This window comes from Podarcis gaigeae (assembly GCF_964106915.1).
Source record: "Podarcis gaigeae genome assembly, chromosome: 9".
Lineage (NCBI taxonomy): Eukaryota > Metazoa > Chordata > Lepidosauria > Squamata > Lacertidae > Podarcis > Podarcis gaigeae.
The window spans coordinates 78,677,187-78,694,625 of record NC_139685.1 but is presented as its reverse complement, the minus strand read 5'-3'; the positions used below and the strand labels follow the sequence as shown (position 1 = coordinate 78,694,625).

Below are 17,439 nucleotides of genomic sequence, written 5' to 3'. Positions count from 1 at the left end.
GCATAATAAAAGCATAATAAAATCCTGTACGTTAAAAAAAAATTCCCTGCACAGGGAGGCATTCAGACGTCTTCTAAAGGTTGTATCTTATCTCCTTGGCTCAGGGGTTGCATAACCCTCAAATGAAAATAGGGATGTCCTAAGGAAAAGCGTCATAACTTTTATATGCCTGTTATCTTTGTCCATGGAGTTTTCTTGGCAGGGATACTGGAGTGGCTTGCCAGTTCCTGCTCCAGGTGGATCACGTTTGGTCAAAACTCTCCACTAAGATCTGTCCATCTTGGGTGGCCCTCCATGCCATAGCTCATAGCTTCTCTGAGTTATTCAAGCCCCTTCGGCACAGCAAGGCAGTGAGCTGGACCATCAAGAAGGCTGATCACCGAAGAACTGATGCTTTTGAATTCTGGTGCTGGAAGAGAGTCTTGAGAGTCCCATGGACTGCAAGAAGATCAAACTTCTCCATTCTGAAGGAAATCAGCCCTGAGTGCTCACTGGAAGGCCAGATCCTGAAGCTGAGGCTCCAAGACTTTGGCCACCTCATGAGAAGAGAAGACTCCCTGGAAAAGACCCTGATGCTGGGAAAGATGGAGGGCACAAGGAGAAGGGGACGACAGAGGACGAGATGGTTGGACAGTATTCTCGAAGCTACCAGCATGAGTTTCACCAAACTGTGGGAGGCAGTGGAAGACAGGAGGGCCTGGTGTGCTCTGGTTCATGGGGTCACGAAGAGGCGGATACGACTAAACGACTAAACAACAACAACAAAAGGGACCAAAGGGTCATCTAGTCCAACCCCCTGCAATGCAGGAGTCTCAACTAAAGCATCCATGACAGAAATGAGCGTCAGGCAGTGAAGTGGCGCATTTTGCTGGCGACACTAAATTGACCACAGTCATTGAAACAAAATGGAATGAAGATTGCAAAGAGCTGCGTAAGGACCTCCACAAAGTGAGTTATGGGGAATCCAATGGCAAATGCAATTCCCTGTCAACAAGTGTAAAGGAATGCATGTTGGAATGCAAACAGTATCGATGCCACATCCATGCTCATGGGGTCTGAACTGGCAGGGACCGACCAGGAACCAGACCTCAGAGTCCCAGCATATACCTGAATGAAGAGGTTAACCCATGCGTAGGCAACCTAAGGCCTGGGGGCCGGATCTGGCCCAATCACCTTCTAAATCTGGCCCACGAACGGTCCAGGAATCAGCGTGTTTTTACATGAGTAGAATGTGTCCTTTTATTTAAAATGCACCTCTGGGTTATTTGTGGGGCATAGGAATTCGTTCATTATTTTCTTCAAAATATAGTCCGTCCCCCCACAAGGTCTGAGGGACAGTGGACCGGCCCCCTGCTGAAAAGGTTTGCTGACCCCTAGGTTAACCCAATGTTCAGCGGCTGTGAAAAAGGTGAATTCCATGGCAGGGTTCATTAGGAAAGGAATTGAAAGTAAGAGGAGCCAATAACACCCTGCCCTTATACAAATCTATGGAGCGACCACATTTGGAAAACTGTGTCCCATTTTGGTCACCTCGCCTCAAAAAGGATGGAGCTGTAGAGTTGGAAAAGGACGATCAAATTAATCAAGGGGGGTGGAGCAAATTTCCTAGAAGATTGGGACTTTTTAGTTTGGAGCAAAGGCAAGAAGACAGAAGTTTATGAAATTATGCCTGGCACAGAGAAAGCAGAGAAAGAAAAGTTTCTCTCCCTCTCTCTCAACACTAGGACTTGCAGACATCCCATGAAGTTGGAAGATTCGGGACAGATAAATGAAAGCGGTTAAAGTATGGAACTCCCTGCCACTAGAGGCAGTGATGACCACCAATTTGGATGGCATTAAAAAGAGGATTGGGCAAATTCCTGGAAGGGGAGAGGGCTACTGATGGGCTACTAGCCACGAAAGTTATGAGCTGCCACCACAATTGGAGGCAGCGATGCTTCTGAATCTCAGGTGCCGGAAACCGCTGGAGGCGAGAGCTGCTCTTGCACTCGGGTCCTGCTTGAGGGTTCCTCATGAAGGCATCTGGTTGGCCCCTGTGAGAACAGGAGGCTGGAGGAGATGGGTCAGCTGTTTCTAGGCTTGTACGTTGTGTTCCTACTATGGGGAAATTAAGATGGCTGGTGTGGCTGGAGAGCTAATTCACCCAACAAGAAGCCCAACCAAAGAACATTGGGGTTTTTTTAAGGAACTCCTGTGGTGGGGGAAAGGAGAGCTGGAACAACCAGGGAATATCCTCCAATTTTTCTCCACTGGAAATAAGGATGTCCTATTCCGTTAGGGATGCGGGTGGCTCTGTGGGTTAAACTGTAGGGCTAGCCGATCAGAAGGTCGGTGGTTCGAATCCCTGTGATGGGGTGAGCTCCTGTCGCTCAGTCCCTGCTCCTGCCCACCTAGCAGTTCAAAAGCACGTCAAAGTGCAAGTAGATAAATAGGTACCACTCTGGCGGGAAGGTAAACGGCATTTCCGTGCGCTGCTCTGGTTCACCAGAAGTGGCTTAGTCATGCTGGCCACATGACCCGGAAGTTGTATGCCGGCTCCCTCGGCCAGTAAAGCGAGATGAACGCTGCAACCCCAGAGCCAGCCATGACTGGACCCAATGGTCAGGGGTCCCTTTACCTTTACCTTTATTCCATTCTTCTTCTTCTTCTTCTTCTTCTTATTATTATTATTATTATTATTATTATTATTTCATTATTTATAGCTAACCATCTGACTTGCCCAGCCACTCTGGACAGCTTCCAACATATATAAAAACATAATAAAACACTAAACATTAAAAAAATGAGGGAGGCCTTCAGACGTCTTCCAAAGGTTGTACAGTGGTACCTCGGGTTACATACGCTTCTTATTAGAGATGCTTCAGGTTACAAACTCCGCTAACCCAGAAATAGTACCTTGCTTCAGGATGAGAACAGAAATCGTGCAGCAGCAGCAGGAGGTCCCATTAGCTAAAGTGGTGCTTCAGGTTAAGAACAGTTTCAGGTTAAGAACAGACCTCCGTAACGAATTAAGTACTTAACCTGAGGTATCACTGTATAGTTCACTTATTTCCTTGGCTCAAGGGTTGAATAACCCTCCAATGAAAATAGGGACATCCTAAGGAAAAGCGGGGTGTTTGGGAATCAAATCAAAATCTAGGATGGCTTCTGTAAATCCGGGACTCTCCCTGGAAAATAGGGACACTTCAAGGGTCTGCCAGGGTGTCGGGGGGCAAGGGATGATAAAGGGGGGGGCAGCAGAATGTAAGGAGAAGCTGCTGGATCAGGTCGGTGGCCCACTGGGTTCAGCATCCTGTCCATGGCTCAAATCCTGTGGAAGCAGGATTTGAGCCATGAGGGAGGTATTGGGGTGGGGGGCAGCCAGGTTGGCAGGGGGGGGCAGCGGACATATGAACGCACACAGGCTGGAAGACAGAGCACAGCCTCTATTCCAGGATTCCCAAGGCGGAGAGCTTGGGAAATGCGCGGGGGGGGGGGTGCTATCCCCTCCAAAGGCCCCCCACCAGAGCCCTGCAGAAGCCTGTTTTTCGGCCCCCCAGCTGCCCTCACAGTAGCAATCCTGGCTGCAGCCCCATCCTGTTTACAGCCTAATGAACATGAAACCAGAGCCGGGCTGCCGCGCTTGAAAGTCCTCCCTAATACATCCCGGCTCAAACCGGCGCTTGAAAGGCAGCAGGACGAGACGGTGCTCCAGCCCCCCCCCCCCGTCATTTCCTAACCTCTCCAAAGTTCACCTCCTGCTGAGGAGCTGAGAGCCAGGAGTGTCTCACATGCACAAAGACGTACACAGGTTGCCCCGGCCGTTACTTGGCGCGGCAAAGGCTTCCCATACAATGCAACAGATGCTGCCACTCAGATTGCGGGCTGTGCAATGCTCAAGGTTTATGGGGGGCCACCTGAGGCCACGGCAGCGACAGCACCCGACTCGCAGCGCAGAGTCCAGCCAGTTTCCTAAATGCACAGCGGAAGCTGTGCAGAGAACCTTTTACACCAAGTTTGGGGAGAATAGAGGAGAGCAGCCCACGTCCTAATGCTGTTGTTCAGATCTACGGGGCGCCCCCATTTGGAATAGTGGGTGCTGTGTTCTGGTTACCTCGCCTCCGAAAGGGTCCTGTCGAGTTGGAAAAGCCTCACAAACACGAAAATAGGGATATCCCATTCCATTATGAAAATAGGGATATCCTATTCCATTATGATAATTGTACTCTGCGCAGCTTCCATCCTACAGTCGTACCTTGGATCCCAAACGCCTTGGTACTCGGATGTTTTGGTTCCCAAACGCCGCAAACCCGGAAGTGAATGCTCAGGTTTGTGAACTATTTTTGGAACCCGAACGTCCGACGGGGCTTCTGCGGCTTCCGATTGGCTACAGGAGCTTCCTGCAGCCAGTCAGAAGCCGTGCTTTGGTTTCCAAATGTTTTGGAAGTCTAACAGACTTCCGGAATGGATTCCGTTCAACTTCCAAGCTACAACTGTGTATAAAAATATAATAAAGCATTAACTTCCCTCTGCGGGATTGCCTTCAGATTACAGGTCAGGAAATGCCATGCCCTCCAACATTTCCCCAATGAAAATATGGATGTCCTAAGGAAAAGTTGGGACGCTGGTGGCGCTGTGGGTTAAACCACAGAGCCTAGGACTTGCCAATCGGAAGGTCGGCAGTTCAAATCCCCATAATGGGGTGAGCTCCTGTCACTCGGTCCCTGCTCCTGCCAACCTAGCAGTTTGAAAGAACATCAAAGTGCAAGTAGATAAATAGGTACTGCTCCGGCAGGAAGGTAAACGGTGTTTCCGTGCGCTGCTCTGGTTCGCCAGAAGCGGCTTAGTCATGCTGGCCACATGACCCGGAAGCTGTACGCCGGCCCCCTCGGCCAATAAAGCGAGATGAGCGCCGCAACTCCAGAGTCGGCCATGTCTGGAGCTAACGGTCAGGGGTCCCTTTACCTTTAAGGGAAAGTGGGACATCAAAGCAGAAACTGAGACAGCTTCTCTAAATCAGGGGTGTCCCTGGAAAACAGGGAATCTTTGAGGGTGTGCTACCCTGTGAGAGAAGATTGCAGTGTTGGGGAGCTTTTAGTTTAGAGAAAAGACGAGTCTGGACTCATCCATTTGTGCCACATTTTCAAGGCACAGGTCAGTGCTCTCGAGGTCTCTGTCTGAGTGGGTTTTTGGTTGGTTGGCTTGCTTGCTTGCTTGTTTGCCCCTCTGCTTTCCAGGGAAAACCCGCTATTCATCACTGAACTGGAACAAATGGGACCTGGGTTTTCCACGGAGTCGGAGAGTGTTCTTGTGCTCCTGGCTTGCGGTTTCCCATTGCTGTATCTGCATAGCCAACGTGAGAACAGGAGCCTGGAACGGATGGGCCCCTGGCCTGATCCTGCAGGGGTCTTCTTAAGAGGAAGAGAAGGAGCAAGAAGAACGGAAATCTCCACACCAGATTAGACTTCCCAGAGGGCATCTTGTGGGGCAGGCAGAGGCCATGAAGCCCACCTCCGTCAGAACCACATTTTGAGGGATACGGAGTGTGCAGTCACAGTTATATGGCAAAGGAAACTTGGCCAGTTCTCAAGGCGAATAAGAATATACCAAAGAGGGGGAAAAGGAGGGGGGAAACCACCCTTTTAAAAAAAAACCACATGACTACATTTTATATATTAACTTGTTTAAAACGTACTCCAAATGTCAAGAAAGAAGGAAAGGACGAAATGTAGCAAAAAATAAGGAAAATCCTAGGGCAGAGGGAGGGGAAAATATAATAGCGTCTTTGTGCTGGGAGTTCTTTGGTTCCCATTAGCTCCTTGAAAAGCCAAGAGATTATGAAATCCAATGTCTTAAGAAAGCCAGCATATTAGTTAAGAAAATAAATGTGGGAAGGGGGAGCCGGTGAGGGGCAGCTTTGGGGGAGAGGTTGACAGCGAGGCTTCCAGCCAGGCAGGCGAACAGCGGCCTTGATTTCGGCAGCCTTTAAAGCAGCTAGGAAAACAGCCCTCGACAGGTGTCTGTGACTCCCTGGGATGAGGTCATCCCAAGCGGGGCTGGCTGCAGAAGGACACGGGCCTTGAACCCGGCACCTGGTGGGCCGAAGCCAAGGTGCAGCCCAGCAGAGCCCGGGCCAAACCAATACAGTCATACCGTGCGGCACTACAACTCCTAGGCGGCGCTGGTGGGAGTTGTAGTTTGAGCTAGTTGGAGGGGGCCAGGTCGGCCCAGTGGTCTGCCAGAGGTTAATGCCATAAAGACCTCAGAAGAGTCTGCTGGATCAGGCCAGAGGGGGGCCATCTGGTCCAGCAAGAAGGAAGATTTGGGGGGGGGAGTGAGAGGTTTGGTTGCACGGGACACAGAGCATCGGGGGTGCCATAATAATAATAAATTTTTTTTATACCCCGCCCTCCCCAGCCAAGACTAGGCTTAGGGTAGCTAACACCTGATATAAAACAATTGATCAAAATACAACTTAAAAAACAAGATTAAAATACAGCATTAAAACATTTAAACATTAAAATGTAGCCTCCTTTCAGTGGAAAGTCAAATCAAAAACTTTTTTGGGGATAAAAACGTCAAGTCTTCACCAAGGCCAACTATCCATACTGGTCCTACGTGGGCCAGAAAAAAGCCAGGGAAGTCCCCAAGTAGGAGTTCCATCACAGAAGGAGAAAGGAAAAAGGAAAGAGGGGGAGGGGATCAAGTGGATTCCAAGCCAAAGGCCAGGCGGAACAACTCTGTCTTACAGACCCTGCGGAAAGAAATCAGATCCCGCAGGGCCCTGGTCTCATGAGACAGAGCGTTCCACCAAGTCGGGGCCAGTGTTGAAAAGGCCCTGCCTCTGGTTGAAGCAGAATGAAAGGTGAGGGGGCGGCACCAAATTTTAACATCGCACGGGGCATCTCTGAAGTTTGAGACCCCAAGGTCCACCAAAAGAGGCCAATCAGAGGCCCGTTTTCGGAGACCAGCAAGCAGTATCTGACCCCGGAAACACTGTCCCTTCCTGCAGTTTCTAGCAGCCACCATTCAGAAGCATCACTCCCTCCAGATTTGATCCTGAAATGTCCCACTGTTCCTTAGGATGTCCCTATTTTTGGTGGATATATGTTGAAGGGTATGGAGTTATCCCACCCCTGAGCCGTCTGAAGGCAATCCTGTAGAGGGAAGTTAATGTTTTATTATGTTTTTTCTATATGTTGGTAGCTGCCCAGCGTAGCTGGGGCAACCCAGTCGGGCTGGGTGGTGTATAAAGAGTAAAATTTTCATGGTGGAATGGGACGTCCCTCTTATTTTGGCTTTCTGCTTGTGAGGCTTTTCCAACTCAAGCAAGATCCTTTTGGAGGCAAGGTGACCAGAACACAGCACACCCTGTTCCAAATGGGGGCACAGCGTAGATCTGATTAACAGCATTAGGACATTGGCCCTTTCACTTTCAGGGCAGGAGATCAAGAAAGTGCCAGCCAGGGTGTGAATCATCCCTGAGGATTTTCCTCACTTTCCTGAGGCAGAAGAAGAAGAAGAAGAAGAAGAAGAAGAAGAAGAAGAAGAAGAGGAGGAGGAGGAGGAGGAGGAGGAGGAGGAGGAGGAGGAGGAGGAGTTTGGATTTGATATCCAGCCTTTCACTCCCTTTAAGGAGTCTCAAAGCGGCTAACAATCTCCTTTCCCTTCCTCCCCCACAACAAACCCTCTGTGAGGTGAGTGGGGCTGAGAGACTTCAGAGAAGTGTGACTGGCCCAAGGTCACCCAGCAGCTGCATGTGGAGGAGCGGGGAATCAAACCCGGTTCCCCAGATTACGAGTCCACTGCTCTTAACCACTACACCACACTGGCTCTCTACGTTCTTCCGCTACTTCATCCAGCGGATTCACGGGACAGCCCATAATATCTTGTGCTGTATTCACCACCCTCTGTAGGCACTTCCTATCAGATGATGTCAAACCAGCGTACCACACCGTGATGCAGTGTGAAAGGACACTTTAAATTGTGGACCAGTAGAAAGAGAGCATCAAATGTTGCGCCAATTGTCAGCCCGCATCTGAAGGTGGCTGAGCACAGCCACAGCCTCACAGGCCTAAAACATCTTCCTGGCCTGCAAGCGCATACCGTATTTTTCACTCTATAAGACGCACCAGACCACAAGACGCACCTAGTTTTTGGAGGAGGAAAACAAGAAAAAAAATATTCTGAATCCCAGAAGCCAGAACAGCAAGAGGGATCGCTGCGCAGCTGTCCTGGCTTATGGGATAGCTGTGTGCAGCCTCTCCCAGGCAGCGGGAGGAAGGCTCCCCCAAGAGCCGCACTCCCTTTAAAGAGCGCGTGGAGCGTGTGTGCGGCTCTTTAGAGGGAGAGCTGAGCAGAGCCTCCCACCTGCATTTGCTCCATAAGACGCACACACATTTTCCCATACTTTTTAGGAGGTGAAAAGCGTGTCTTATAGAGCAAAAAATACGGTATATGGGCATGCTTCCCTCAAGGGTCTTCGCTTTGCACACCGCTGGGGTTGGGGCCAGTGCGCAGTGGCAGGAGGCAGTGGTGGTGCAAGCCCTGTTCCTCACGGACCCCGTTCTGCCGACTCACAGCTGAACAGGCAGCGCTGAGCCCCCCACCCAGAAAGGAAGAATATGGGGAGCCTACCAGGGCCCCTTCCAGGGCAAAGACGGCCGCGGCGCCCGTTTGCTCGAGGGGCTCCATCCGACGTCTCCAGCGCCGGCGGCGGAAGGAGTCGGTCTTGCAGTACTTCAGGTGGAACTTCCAGCCAAAGAGCGAGGCGTATTCCCAGCCTTCGCCTTCCAGCTCCTCCTGTTTATACTGCGGGAAAGAGGGGAAAGAAGGTTCTAAGCTAAGTGTTGGCTCCTTACCTCTCTCGCCACTGTGATCCACGCGACAGTCACCTCCAGACTGGATTATTGTAACTCGCTCTACATGGGGCTGCCCTTGAGACTGACCCAGAAACTCCAGCGGGTGCAGAATGCCGCGGCGAGACTCCTTACGGGGTCTTCGCTTAGAGATCACATTCATCCGGTGCTATACCAGCTGCACTGGCTCCCGGTGGAGTACAGGATCAGGTTTAAGGTGCTGGTTTTAACCTTTAAAGCCCTATGCGGCCTAGGACCCTCGTACCAATGGGACCGCCTCTCCTGGTATGTCCCACAGAGGAACGTACAGTCTTCAAACAAAAACATCTTGGAGGTCCCAGGCTACAGAGAGGTTAGGCTGGCCTCAACCAGAGCCAGGGTTTTTTCGGCCGTGGCCCCGATCTGGTGGAACGCTCTGTCACAAGTGACTAGGGCCCTGCGGGACTTGACATCTTTCTGCAGGGCTTGCAAGACAGAGCTGTTCCACCAGGCAAAGGCACAGTCTGACCCCCTCCTTCTGTAATCCTCACAGAACTCTAGCCCAATGGTTGCCATTAATCTGATTTGAACTGTTTTTATAATGAAATGATTTTAGAATGTTGTATCATTTTACTGTTGTTAGCCGCTCTGAGCCCGGCTTCGGCTGAGGAGGGTGGGATATAAATAAATTATTATTATTATTATCATATGTGGTGGTCTTGTAGTAAGGTTAAAGCTCACTGGGAAATGATATACAGTGGACTCTCAGGTTGTGAATGTGATCCATGCAGGATGTACGTTCATAACCCGCAGCGTCCGCAACCCGCAGCGGCACGTCTGTGCACATCCTCAGAGTCAGCCCATTCTTCCGCCAACTGACATAGGAGAGACAAATCCTGCCATTGGTGGTGGGAGAGTGGAATGCTTAGTGTTGTGACGTGGGGTTTGTGATTTCAGCTCTCTTGACATAATATGCTGGAGACAGTTCTCTAGTAACACTTCTTTATTAAAGCAAACAAGACTGAGACTTGAGGAGGGGAGAGCTACATTTATAGGGACAGGGAACAAGCTAGAAAGGATACATTTTGGAGGGAACAATCTCAGGCAATCACAGTCCTGCCTTTTGGAGGAAACCAATAAGACAGAGGATCCAAATACAGCAGCTTAAATGAACCAATAGTAGCTGTACCCTCTGGAACCAAAAGGCAGTTACTTTACCCTAATGCAATACAGACAATAATAATACAGATAAAAACAAGAGAGCGCAGAGACACAGCTTTCGGGTGCTTAGTGTGCCTGGAAACGGCAGAGGAAAAGTGACTGCGGATAAGCCCTTTGTGAGTCTTTCATGGAATGAGGGCCTTTCAGATTTTAAAAAAACCAGGTACTCCGGACCAGGAAAATGCATCCCAAAGGGCTGAGTCTCCACCTGGTCCCCCTCGCAGCATCTTCCTAGCCCCTCTTCCCCACCATCATCATGGGTCTCTTTCGATTTAAAGGTTTAAAAGCAGCAAATAAAACTTCTGGGGGTTTCCCTCTGCACTGGTGGATTTGCTGTGCAAGGGAGACCCCTAGAGAAGAGCTGAAGGAAGCCCAACTAACTCCAATCCTCACCTCCTAGGAAAAGTCCCTTGCTTTTTCCTGTAGGACTAATTGCAGTCCTTAACAGTCATCAACAGGTTTACCACACTGTTGCAGGAATTTATGTATAGGTTGGGGGGGGGGGTTGCCCCTCCAGCGGATATCATGCACATGCAGCGCACTACCAAAACCAGCACAATCACTTTTGTGACTTTTGTGACTTGTCCCCACAAAACACTACATCACAGTTTCTTCCTATCTATTCAAAGGGCCTTTGCTGCACGATACCAAATGTAAGAATTCACCGATCCATGGATCTATGTACTGGCTCACAGGGAAAACTTCAGAAATTCATATAGACCTGTGAGCTCAGCTACTCAGCAGCCCCTCTGCCTGAGTGATAATTCCTGGCATCCTGATACCTGAGGGCCAGACAGGCAGTCATCCCACAAATAGCAAACCCAGATGAAGACAAAAGGGTGTGATGAACTTGGCTGGGAAACAGGGAAATGTAAAGATCTCTTTTATTACACTTGATGGGTGTTTGGTGGAGGGCAAGGAGTATATTGTATGTTGATATGTTATTGGAAAATTTTAATTTGAAAAACCCAAAAAAATAAATTTACCAAAAAGAAAAAAGAAAAGAAAAGAAAAGAAAGGGAATGTCCTGTCTGAAATCCTGGAGGGCCATTGCTTGTTGTCTGTCAGTGCTGACATTGTCCAGCAACCAAGAGAGGTTTTTTAAGCAGAGGTTGTGTGGCCGCCTGTCGTGGGTGATCTGGTTGAGATTCCTGCATCGCAAGGGGTTGGCCTAAATGGCCTTTGGGGTCCCTTCCGACTCTACCATTCTATGATTCTATAATAATAATAATAATAATAATTTATTATTTGTACCCCACCCATCTGGCTGGGTTTCCCCAGCCACTCTGGGCAGCTTCCAACAAAGATTAAAAATACATTAAAATGTCACACATTAAAAGCTTCCCTGAACAGGGCTGCCTTCAGAAATCTTCTAAATGTCAGGTAGTTGTTTATCTCTTTGACATCTGGTGGGAGGGCATTCCACATGGAGGGCGCCACCACCAAGAAGGCCCTCTGCCTGGTTCCCTGTAACCTCATTTCTTGCAGTGAGGGAACTGCCAGAAGGCCCTCGGAGCTGGACCTCAGTGTCCGGGCAGAACGATGGGGGTGGAGATGCTCCTTCAGGTATACTGGGCCAAGGCTGTTTAGGGCTTTCAAGGTCAGCACCAACACTTTGAATTGTGCTTGGAAACGTACTGGGAGCCAATGTAGGTCTTTCAAGATCGGTGTTATGTGGTCTCGGCAGCCGCTCCCAGTCCCCAAGTCTGGCTGCCACATGCTGGATTAGTTGTAGTTTCTGGGTCACTTTCCAAGGTAGCCCCACGTAGAATGCATTGCAGTAGTCCAAGCGGGAGATAACCAGAGCATGCACCACTCTGGCGAGGCAGTTTGCTTGGCTTGGCATGCTCTCCCTTTTCTTGCACCCACAACCTCACCCCCCCAAAAAGGTGTACCTTCTTCACAGCTTCTCTCTGCGCCAGGTCCCTCCTGCGAAGCCTCACCCATCGCCTGCGCCGGTTCGTGTGGTACATTTTCTCTGCCGGCACCCAGGACTTCGGCCTGTGGTCTGGCGGGATGGTCAAGCCGTATTCCCACCCTTGGAGACAAGACAGATAAGATATGCGAAAAAGTAAAGAAAAAAAAATGGAGCTGCATGCCTGAAGAATTAAAAAAGATGCTCAGAATATCTATAGGGGGAACACCCAAGACAATTCTTGCTGAGCAGAGTTGGAAAGGAGGTACCACAAGATAGGAGAAAACTATTCCTATTTGCAATCGCAGCAGCCAGAATACTCCTTGGAAAGAACTGGAAAGGAAATCACATACCTACAAAAGAGGATTGGTTAATTAAACTAATAGAGTTTATAGAACTGGCAAAATTCACTGCGGTAATAAGATATCAAACACACCAGAAATTAAGGGTGCAATGGTTATGGTTTGAAGAATATGTGAACAAACACTGCTGTAAAGATAACATGCTGATATGTTTAGACTAAGCTTGTAAGGTGACTTGATGTTATACCAGAACAGTACTATAAAACAAGTAATTACAGCGATAAATGATATGCAGTGTAAATAAGAACTTAAATGACTCCAAGGAGAGCCAGTGTGGTGTAGTGGTTAAGAGCGGTAGTCTCGTAATCTGGTGAACCGGGTTCGCGTCTCCGCTCCTCCACATGCAGCTGCTGGGTGACCTTGGGCCAGTCACACTTCTCTGAAGTCTCTCAGCCCCACTCACCTCACAGAGTGTTTGTTGTGGGGGAGGAAGGGAAAGGAGAATATTAACCGCTTTGAGACTCCTTAAAAGGGAGTGAAAGGCGGGATATCAAATCCAAAGATCAAGAGTGCTGGTGGACGGGAGTCAAATGGGTGTGGTACGTCATCCTTTACTCTCTTCGGTTTTCGGAGTTAAGTGTGTGTACCTTGTTTGTTTGCTTGTTTGTTTGTAAATATGCTTAAATAAAACATGAAAACATTTTTTTTAAAAAGAACATGAAGGTGGGCATGGAAGTGGCCAGAAGGAACACCTGACCTCTTAAGCTGGCAAGCGGGACCGCTTCACACTTGGCAATCTCAGTGGGGTGAAAACACGGGGGCAGTATCTTGGAAAACGGGTCAGATTTCAAAAGGTTTAGCGTGTGGAACTGCGCTTGGAACATCTGCACCGCCCAAAGCCCACCAGTTGAGTCTGCTGACTTGATGGTAATGAAACCCCAGGAAGACTGAATCTCCAAGAGAAGGTTCTGCCCACCAAGGGATGATTGCCACGGAAGACAGAGTAAAGGAGATTTAAATGCAACAGGGATCCCCCTCCTCCAAAATACCTCTCTCATCGACTGCTCTGTTGAGATCCGTGTCCCATTCCACGTCTTCCCATTTCCATCCCATTGGACACTCAATCTCATCCTTAGACAGGACTTTCTCCCCGTTCTGGAAAAAAAGAGAGGGAGCCCGTGAAACCCAGTCCTTTTCCAAAGGGTGGCGGTTGTGGAAAGCTCCCCTAAACCAACGTGTGGGATGTGAAACACAAGAGCAGTCAAGTACAACTTTCCTAGAGTGAACATGTTTACACATGGGGAGGAATGTTTGTCCAGCCAGCAGGTAAACTTCCTGGGACAGACTTCCTCTGCATGTGACTAGAGGTGGGCGTGGCCTCACCTGTGCAGGTAACGACAAAAGCATAGGGCAGGGCAGCCATCTCTCTCCTTTTGACTACATGCATCGAAGAAGCAACATCTGCTTAGCCATAGATGCTGTCCAAGAGAGGACAAAGGGACTGTCTTCTTATGAGATAATTTCTAGGTATATGTTACTTTTCTAAGTCTGCCTTCTGGGATCCTATTGTGAACAGAATGATGTGTGAGTAAAGCTTTTTATCCTATATAGAAGACTGTGTCGTGTCTTATCTTTTTTGAGGGAATAAGGGGGAAATACCAGAACAGTTATTAGAGAGGCTTTAACGAGCCTGAGCAAATGCATCCACTGCAAGTTTAAAAGGGGGAATGTTACTCTTCTAAATTGTGAAGTTGTTAACACAAGTTGGAAAGGCTATAATCAAAACCATATATCCTCTCCTGCATCCCTGAACATTCCCACACAACGAGCCAGTTTCTACAGAAGCATCCCAAGAGGGGGTTTCTCACCACATCAGTGTAGGCCTCCGCCATGTGGATCCACTGACCGCCAGGAAGGCGCACTTGATTCTCGAATACTTCCTCCACGAAGCTCATGTGTCCAGCATCCACATCGTACAGCAGCCTGTGTTGGGTGGAGAGACAATGGGGAGTGGTAAGTATCATTGTTTCGCTGTGCATTGACACCAAAAATATCTCCATATGTGTACTGCTAGTGGGGTACCATTGGAAAATTCCACTGGTGCTAAGCAAGAGCAGCAGAGGGCCGAACAGCTGATAATTCTCAAACTATCGTATCTCAAGGGCCATTGAACAGAAGAGGGAACAAGCTTGTTTTCTCCTGCTCCGGAGCGTAGGACTCGAACCCATGGCTTCAAACAACAAGAAAAGAGATTCCGACTCAACATCAAGAAGAACTTTAAGAGCTCTTCGACAATGGAACAGTCTCCCTTGCTAGGGCAGATTTGAGGGTAAACCATATGCGGAACGAATCTGCCCCTGCGGCTTGATGGAGGTAGAAACTGTCTCTCATGCCTTGTTACGCTGCCGTTTCTACGGGGATATACGCTCAGTATTTATTACCCGTGCTATGCAAAAATCTCCAGATGAATCCAAACTTCAATGTCTAAAATCCCTGGTAGAGGACAAGGATCCTGAGATCACGTTAAGGGTAGCCAAATTCTGTGCATTTGCCATAAAACTTAGGGAACAAGCTGTGCTATCATAACGATTAAGGTTTTAAATGATAATTTTAGGTTATACGTTAGTGACTAAGTTTTAATTTATATATATATTTAACTGTTGCTATATCTGTATTGTCCCTGTTATACCTAATTGCAAATTCAAATGTATCCCTATCGTGTTTTATGACTTCCTTGATATTGTATGTGGGCTGGAACTGGTCTGTGACCGAAATAATAAAATTCATTCAGCCCCCCTTGCAAGTGGCCTCGCCTTCCTTGGAGGTTTTTAAGCCATCTGGATGGCGATCTGCCAGGGATGCTTTAGCTGAGATTCCTGCATTGTGGGGGGGTGGACTAGATGAGCCTTGGGGGTCCCTTCCAACTCGACAACCCCAATTCTTTGTACTCACGTCTTCTCGGGGCTGACGAACCAGTCTCCAGCCCAGGCCCAGCCAGTGGAGGGTCTGAAGCTGTCCTTTGGCAGCTTAATCTTCCCGGTGACATCCGAGTACTTGGGGTAGGTCAAGCCGGTGGTCCCCCAGTTCCCAACCAAGGCCAGCTTGGTCTGGTTTTCATACTGAGACGGGAAAGAGAAAGGAGGAAGGGGGAATGTCTTAATGGAGAAGAAGCAAGGAAAAGGGTGAGGCAATCCCCAACGAGGACAGACCCTGACACACACACCCCTACACACACACACACACACACACACACACACACACACACAGGAAACCCTGTGAAACACTGGCGTTATTGCAAGAGGAAAATGTCTAAGCTGATAGAAAATGTGCCTTTGTGTCATTGAGTTGCCCTTAGATGCTGTGTATCATAGGAGAGGGATGCATTTGCTTCACTGGCCAAAAAGCTTTGCTTTTGTATGTTTCACTGTTCAAAAACTCCTGAAAGGATAATAATAATAATAATAATAATAATAATAATAATAATAATAATAATTTATTATTTGTACCCCGCCCATCTGGCTGGGCTTCCCCAGCCACTCTGGGCGGCTTCCAACAAAGATTAAAAATACACTAAGATGTCACACATTAAAAACTTCCCTGAACAGGGCTGCCTTCAGATGTCTTCTAAATGTCAGGTAGTTGTTTATCTCTTTGACATCTGATGGGAGGGCGTTCCACAGGGCGGGCGCCACTACCGAGAAGGCCCTCTGCCTGGTTCCCTGTAACCCCACTTCTTGCAGGGAGGGAACCGCCAGAGGGCCCTCAGCACTGGACCTCAGAGTCCAGGCAGAACGATGAGGGTGGAGACGCTCCTTCAGGTATACTGAGCCGAGGCCGTTTAGGGCCATCCCATTCAGTTCCCTGTGACTTACATGCAGGTAAGTGTCTGCAACAATCTTCCCCAAAACACCTCCGGGTGATTCCATGTATTTTATGCATCTGCCTGTCTGAAGGTACCAGTCAAGGAAACATGGACTTGCCCTTATCGAGGGCTAGAATCATAGAATCATAGAATAGAATCATAGAATCATAGAGTTGGAAGAGACCACAAGGGCCATCGAGTCCAACCCCCTGCCAAGCAGGAAACACCATCAGAGCACTCCTGACATATGGTTGTCAAGCCTCTGCTTAAAGACCTCCAAAGAAGGAGACTCCACCACACTCCTTGGCAGCAAATTCCACTGTCGAACAGCTCTTACTGTCAGGAAGTTCTTCCTCATGTTTAGGTGGAATCTTCTTTCTTGTAGTTTGGATCCATTGCTCCGTGTCCGCTTCTCTGGAGCAGCAGAAAACAACCTTTCTCCCTCCTCTATGTGACATCCTTTTATATATTTGAACATGGCTATCATATCACCCCTTAACCTCCTCTTCTCCAGGCTAAACATGCCCAGCTCCCTTAGCCGTTCCTCATAAGGCATCGTTTCCAGGCCTTTGACCATTTTGGTTGCCCTCCTCTGGACACGTTCCAGTTTGTCAGTGTCCTTCTTGAACTATGGTGCCCAGAACTGGACACAGTACTCCAGGTGAGGTCTGACCAGAGCAGAATACAGTGGCACTATTACTTCCCTTGATCTAGATGCTATACTCCTATAAAGACCCCTTGTAATCATGAGGACTAAAAGCGTAATTCTCCATTTCAGCTGAAGGGCTACAAGCGGAGAGGGGACTAAAGATCTCCTTTGAAAACAAGCCGCGTGGATGCACAAACAGAAGGATATTTTAATTAGGTGCAAATAAAAATGAGTTTTGGGTGCAAAGGTTTTTTAAAGGTAAAAACAAAAAAACAACAAATGTCCTTCATACCAGTGGTAACAAGAAGTATTCAACAGTGGAAAGGGAAAGTAGTGGGCTCTCCCCTTCTTGGAAGTTTTTAAGCAGAGGCCAGACAGCTGTGATTCCAGACCATCCAACATTTCTCCAATGAAAATAGGGACATCCAGTCATTATTATTATTACTTTCAACATATATAAAAACATAATAAAACTATAAAGCCACTTCCACCCTGCAGAGGAGGTGGAGTTGCGGGCTTCACGGCCCAGCCCCCTTGCGATTGGGGGAATCCCCGGCCACGTCACCCCCTGGCCAGCCAATCGGCTGGTCTGGGGGCGTGGCCTGCCCGATTTAAGGCAGGTGCGGCCGGGGATCTCCCACTTTTGCCCCCCACCAGCTGTTTCTGTTTCCCAC

At 48.6% G+C, this 17,439-nt stretch overlaps 1 protein-coding gene and 2 long non-coding RNA genes across 10 annotated transcripts in view; 2 read left to right on the top strand and 1 right to left on the bottom strand.

Moving 5' to 3' along the window:
• Window positions 1-17,439, top strand: part of LOC310853040 — a 484,331-nt gene that overhangs the window by 181,162 nt on the left and 285,730 nt on the right. The gene's annotated exons all lie outside the window — the stretch shown is intronic.
• The window catches only part of DYSF (dysferlin), a 180,428-nt gene that overhangs the window by 92,208 nt on the left and 70,781 nt on the right, over window positions 1-17,439 (bottom strand). For all 8 annotated transcript variants that reach the window (XM_083757042.1, XM_083757038.1, XM_083757040.1 and 5 more), the window contains 5 exons: window positions 15,207-15,373; window positions 14,123-14,237; window positions 13,304-13,409; window positions 11,933-12,075; window positions 8,617-8,790 (listed from right to left, as the gene is read on the bottom strand). In XM_083757042.1, the coding sequence (XP_083613168.1) occupies window positions 8,617-8,790; window positions 11,933-12,075; window positions 13,304-13,409; window positions 14,123-14,237; window positions 15,207-15,373 (705 nt within the window). The remainder of the gene's footprint in view (window positions 1-8,616; window positions 8,791-11,932; window positions 12,076-13,303; window positions 13,410-14,122; window positions 14,238-15,206; window positions 15,374-17,439) is intronic.
• LOC310853044 overlaps window positions 1-17,439 on the top strand; it is a 182,502-nt gene that overhangs the window by 162,674 nt on the left and 2,389 nt on the right. The window lies entirely within an intron of this gene.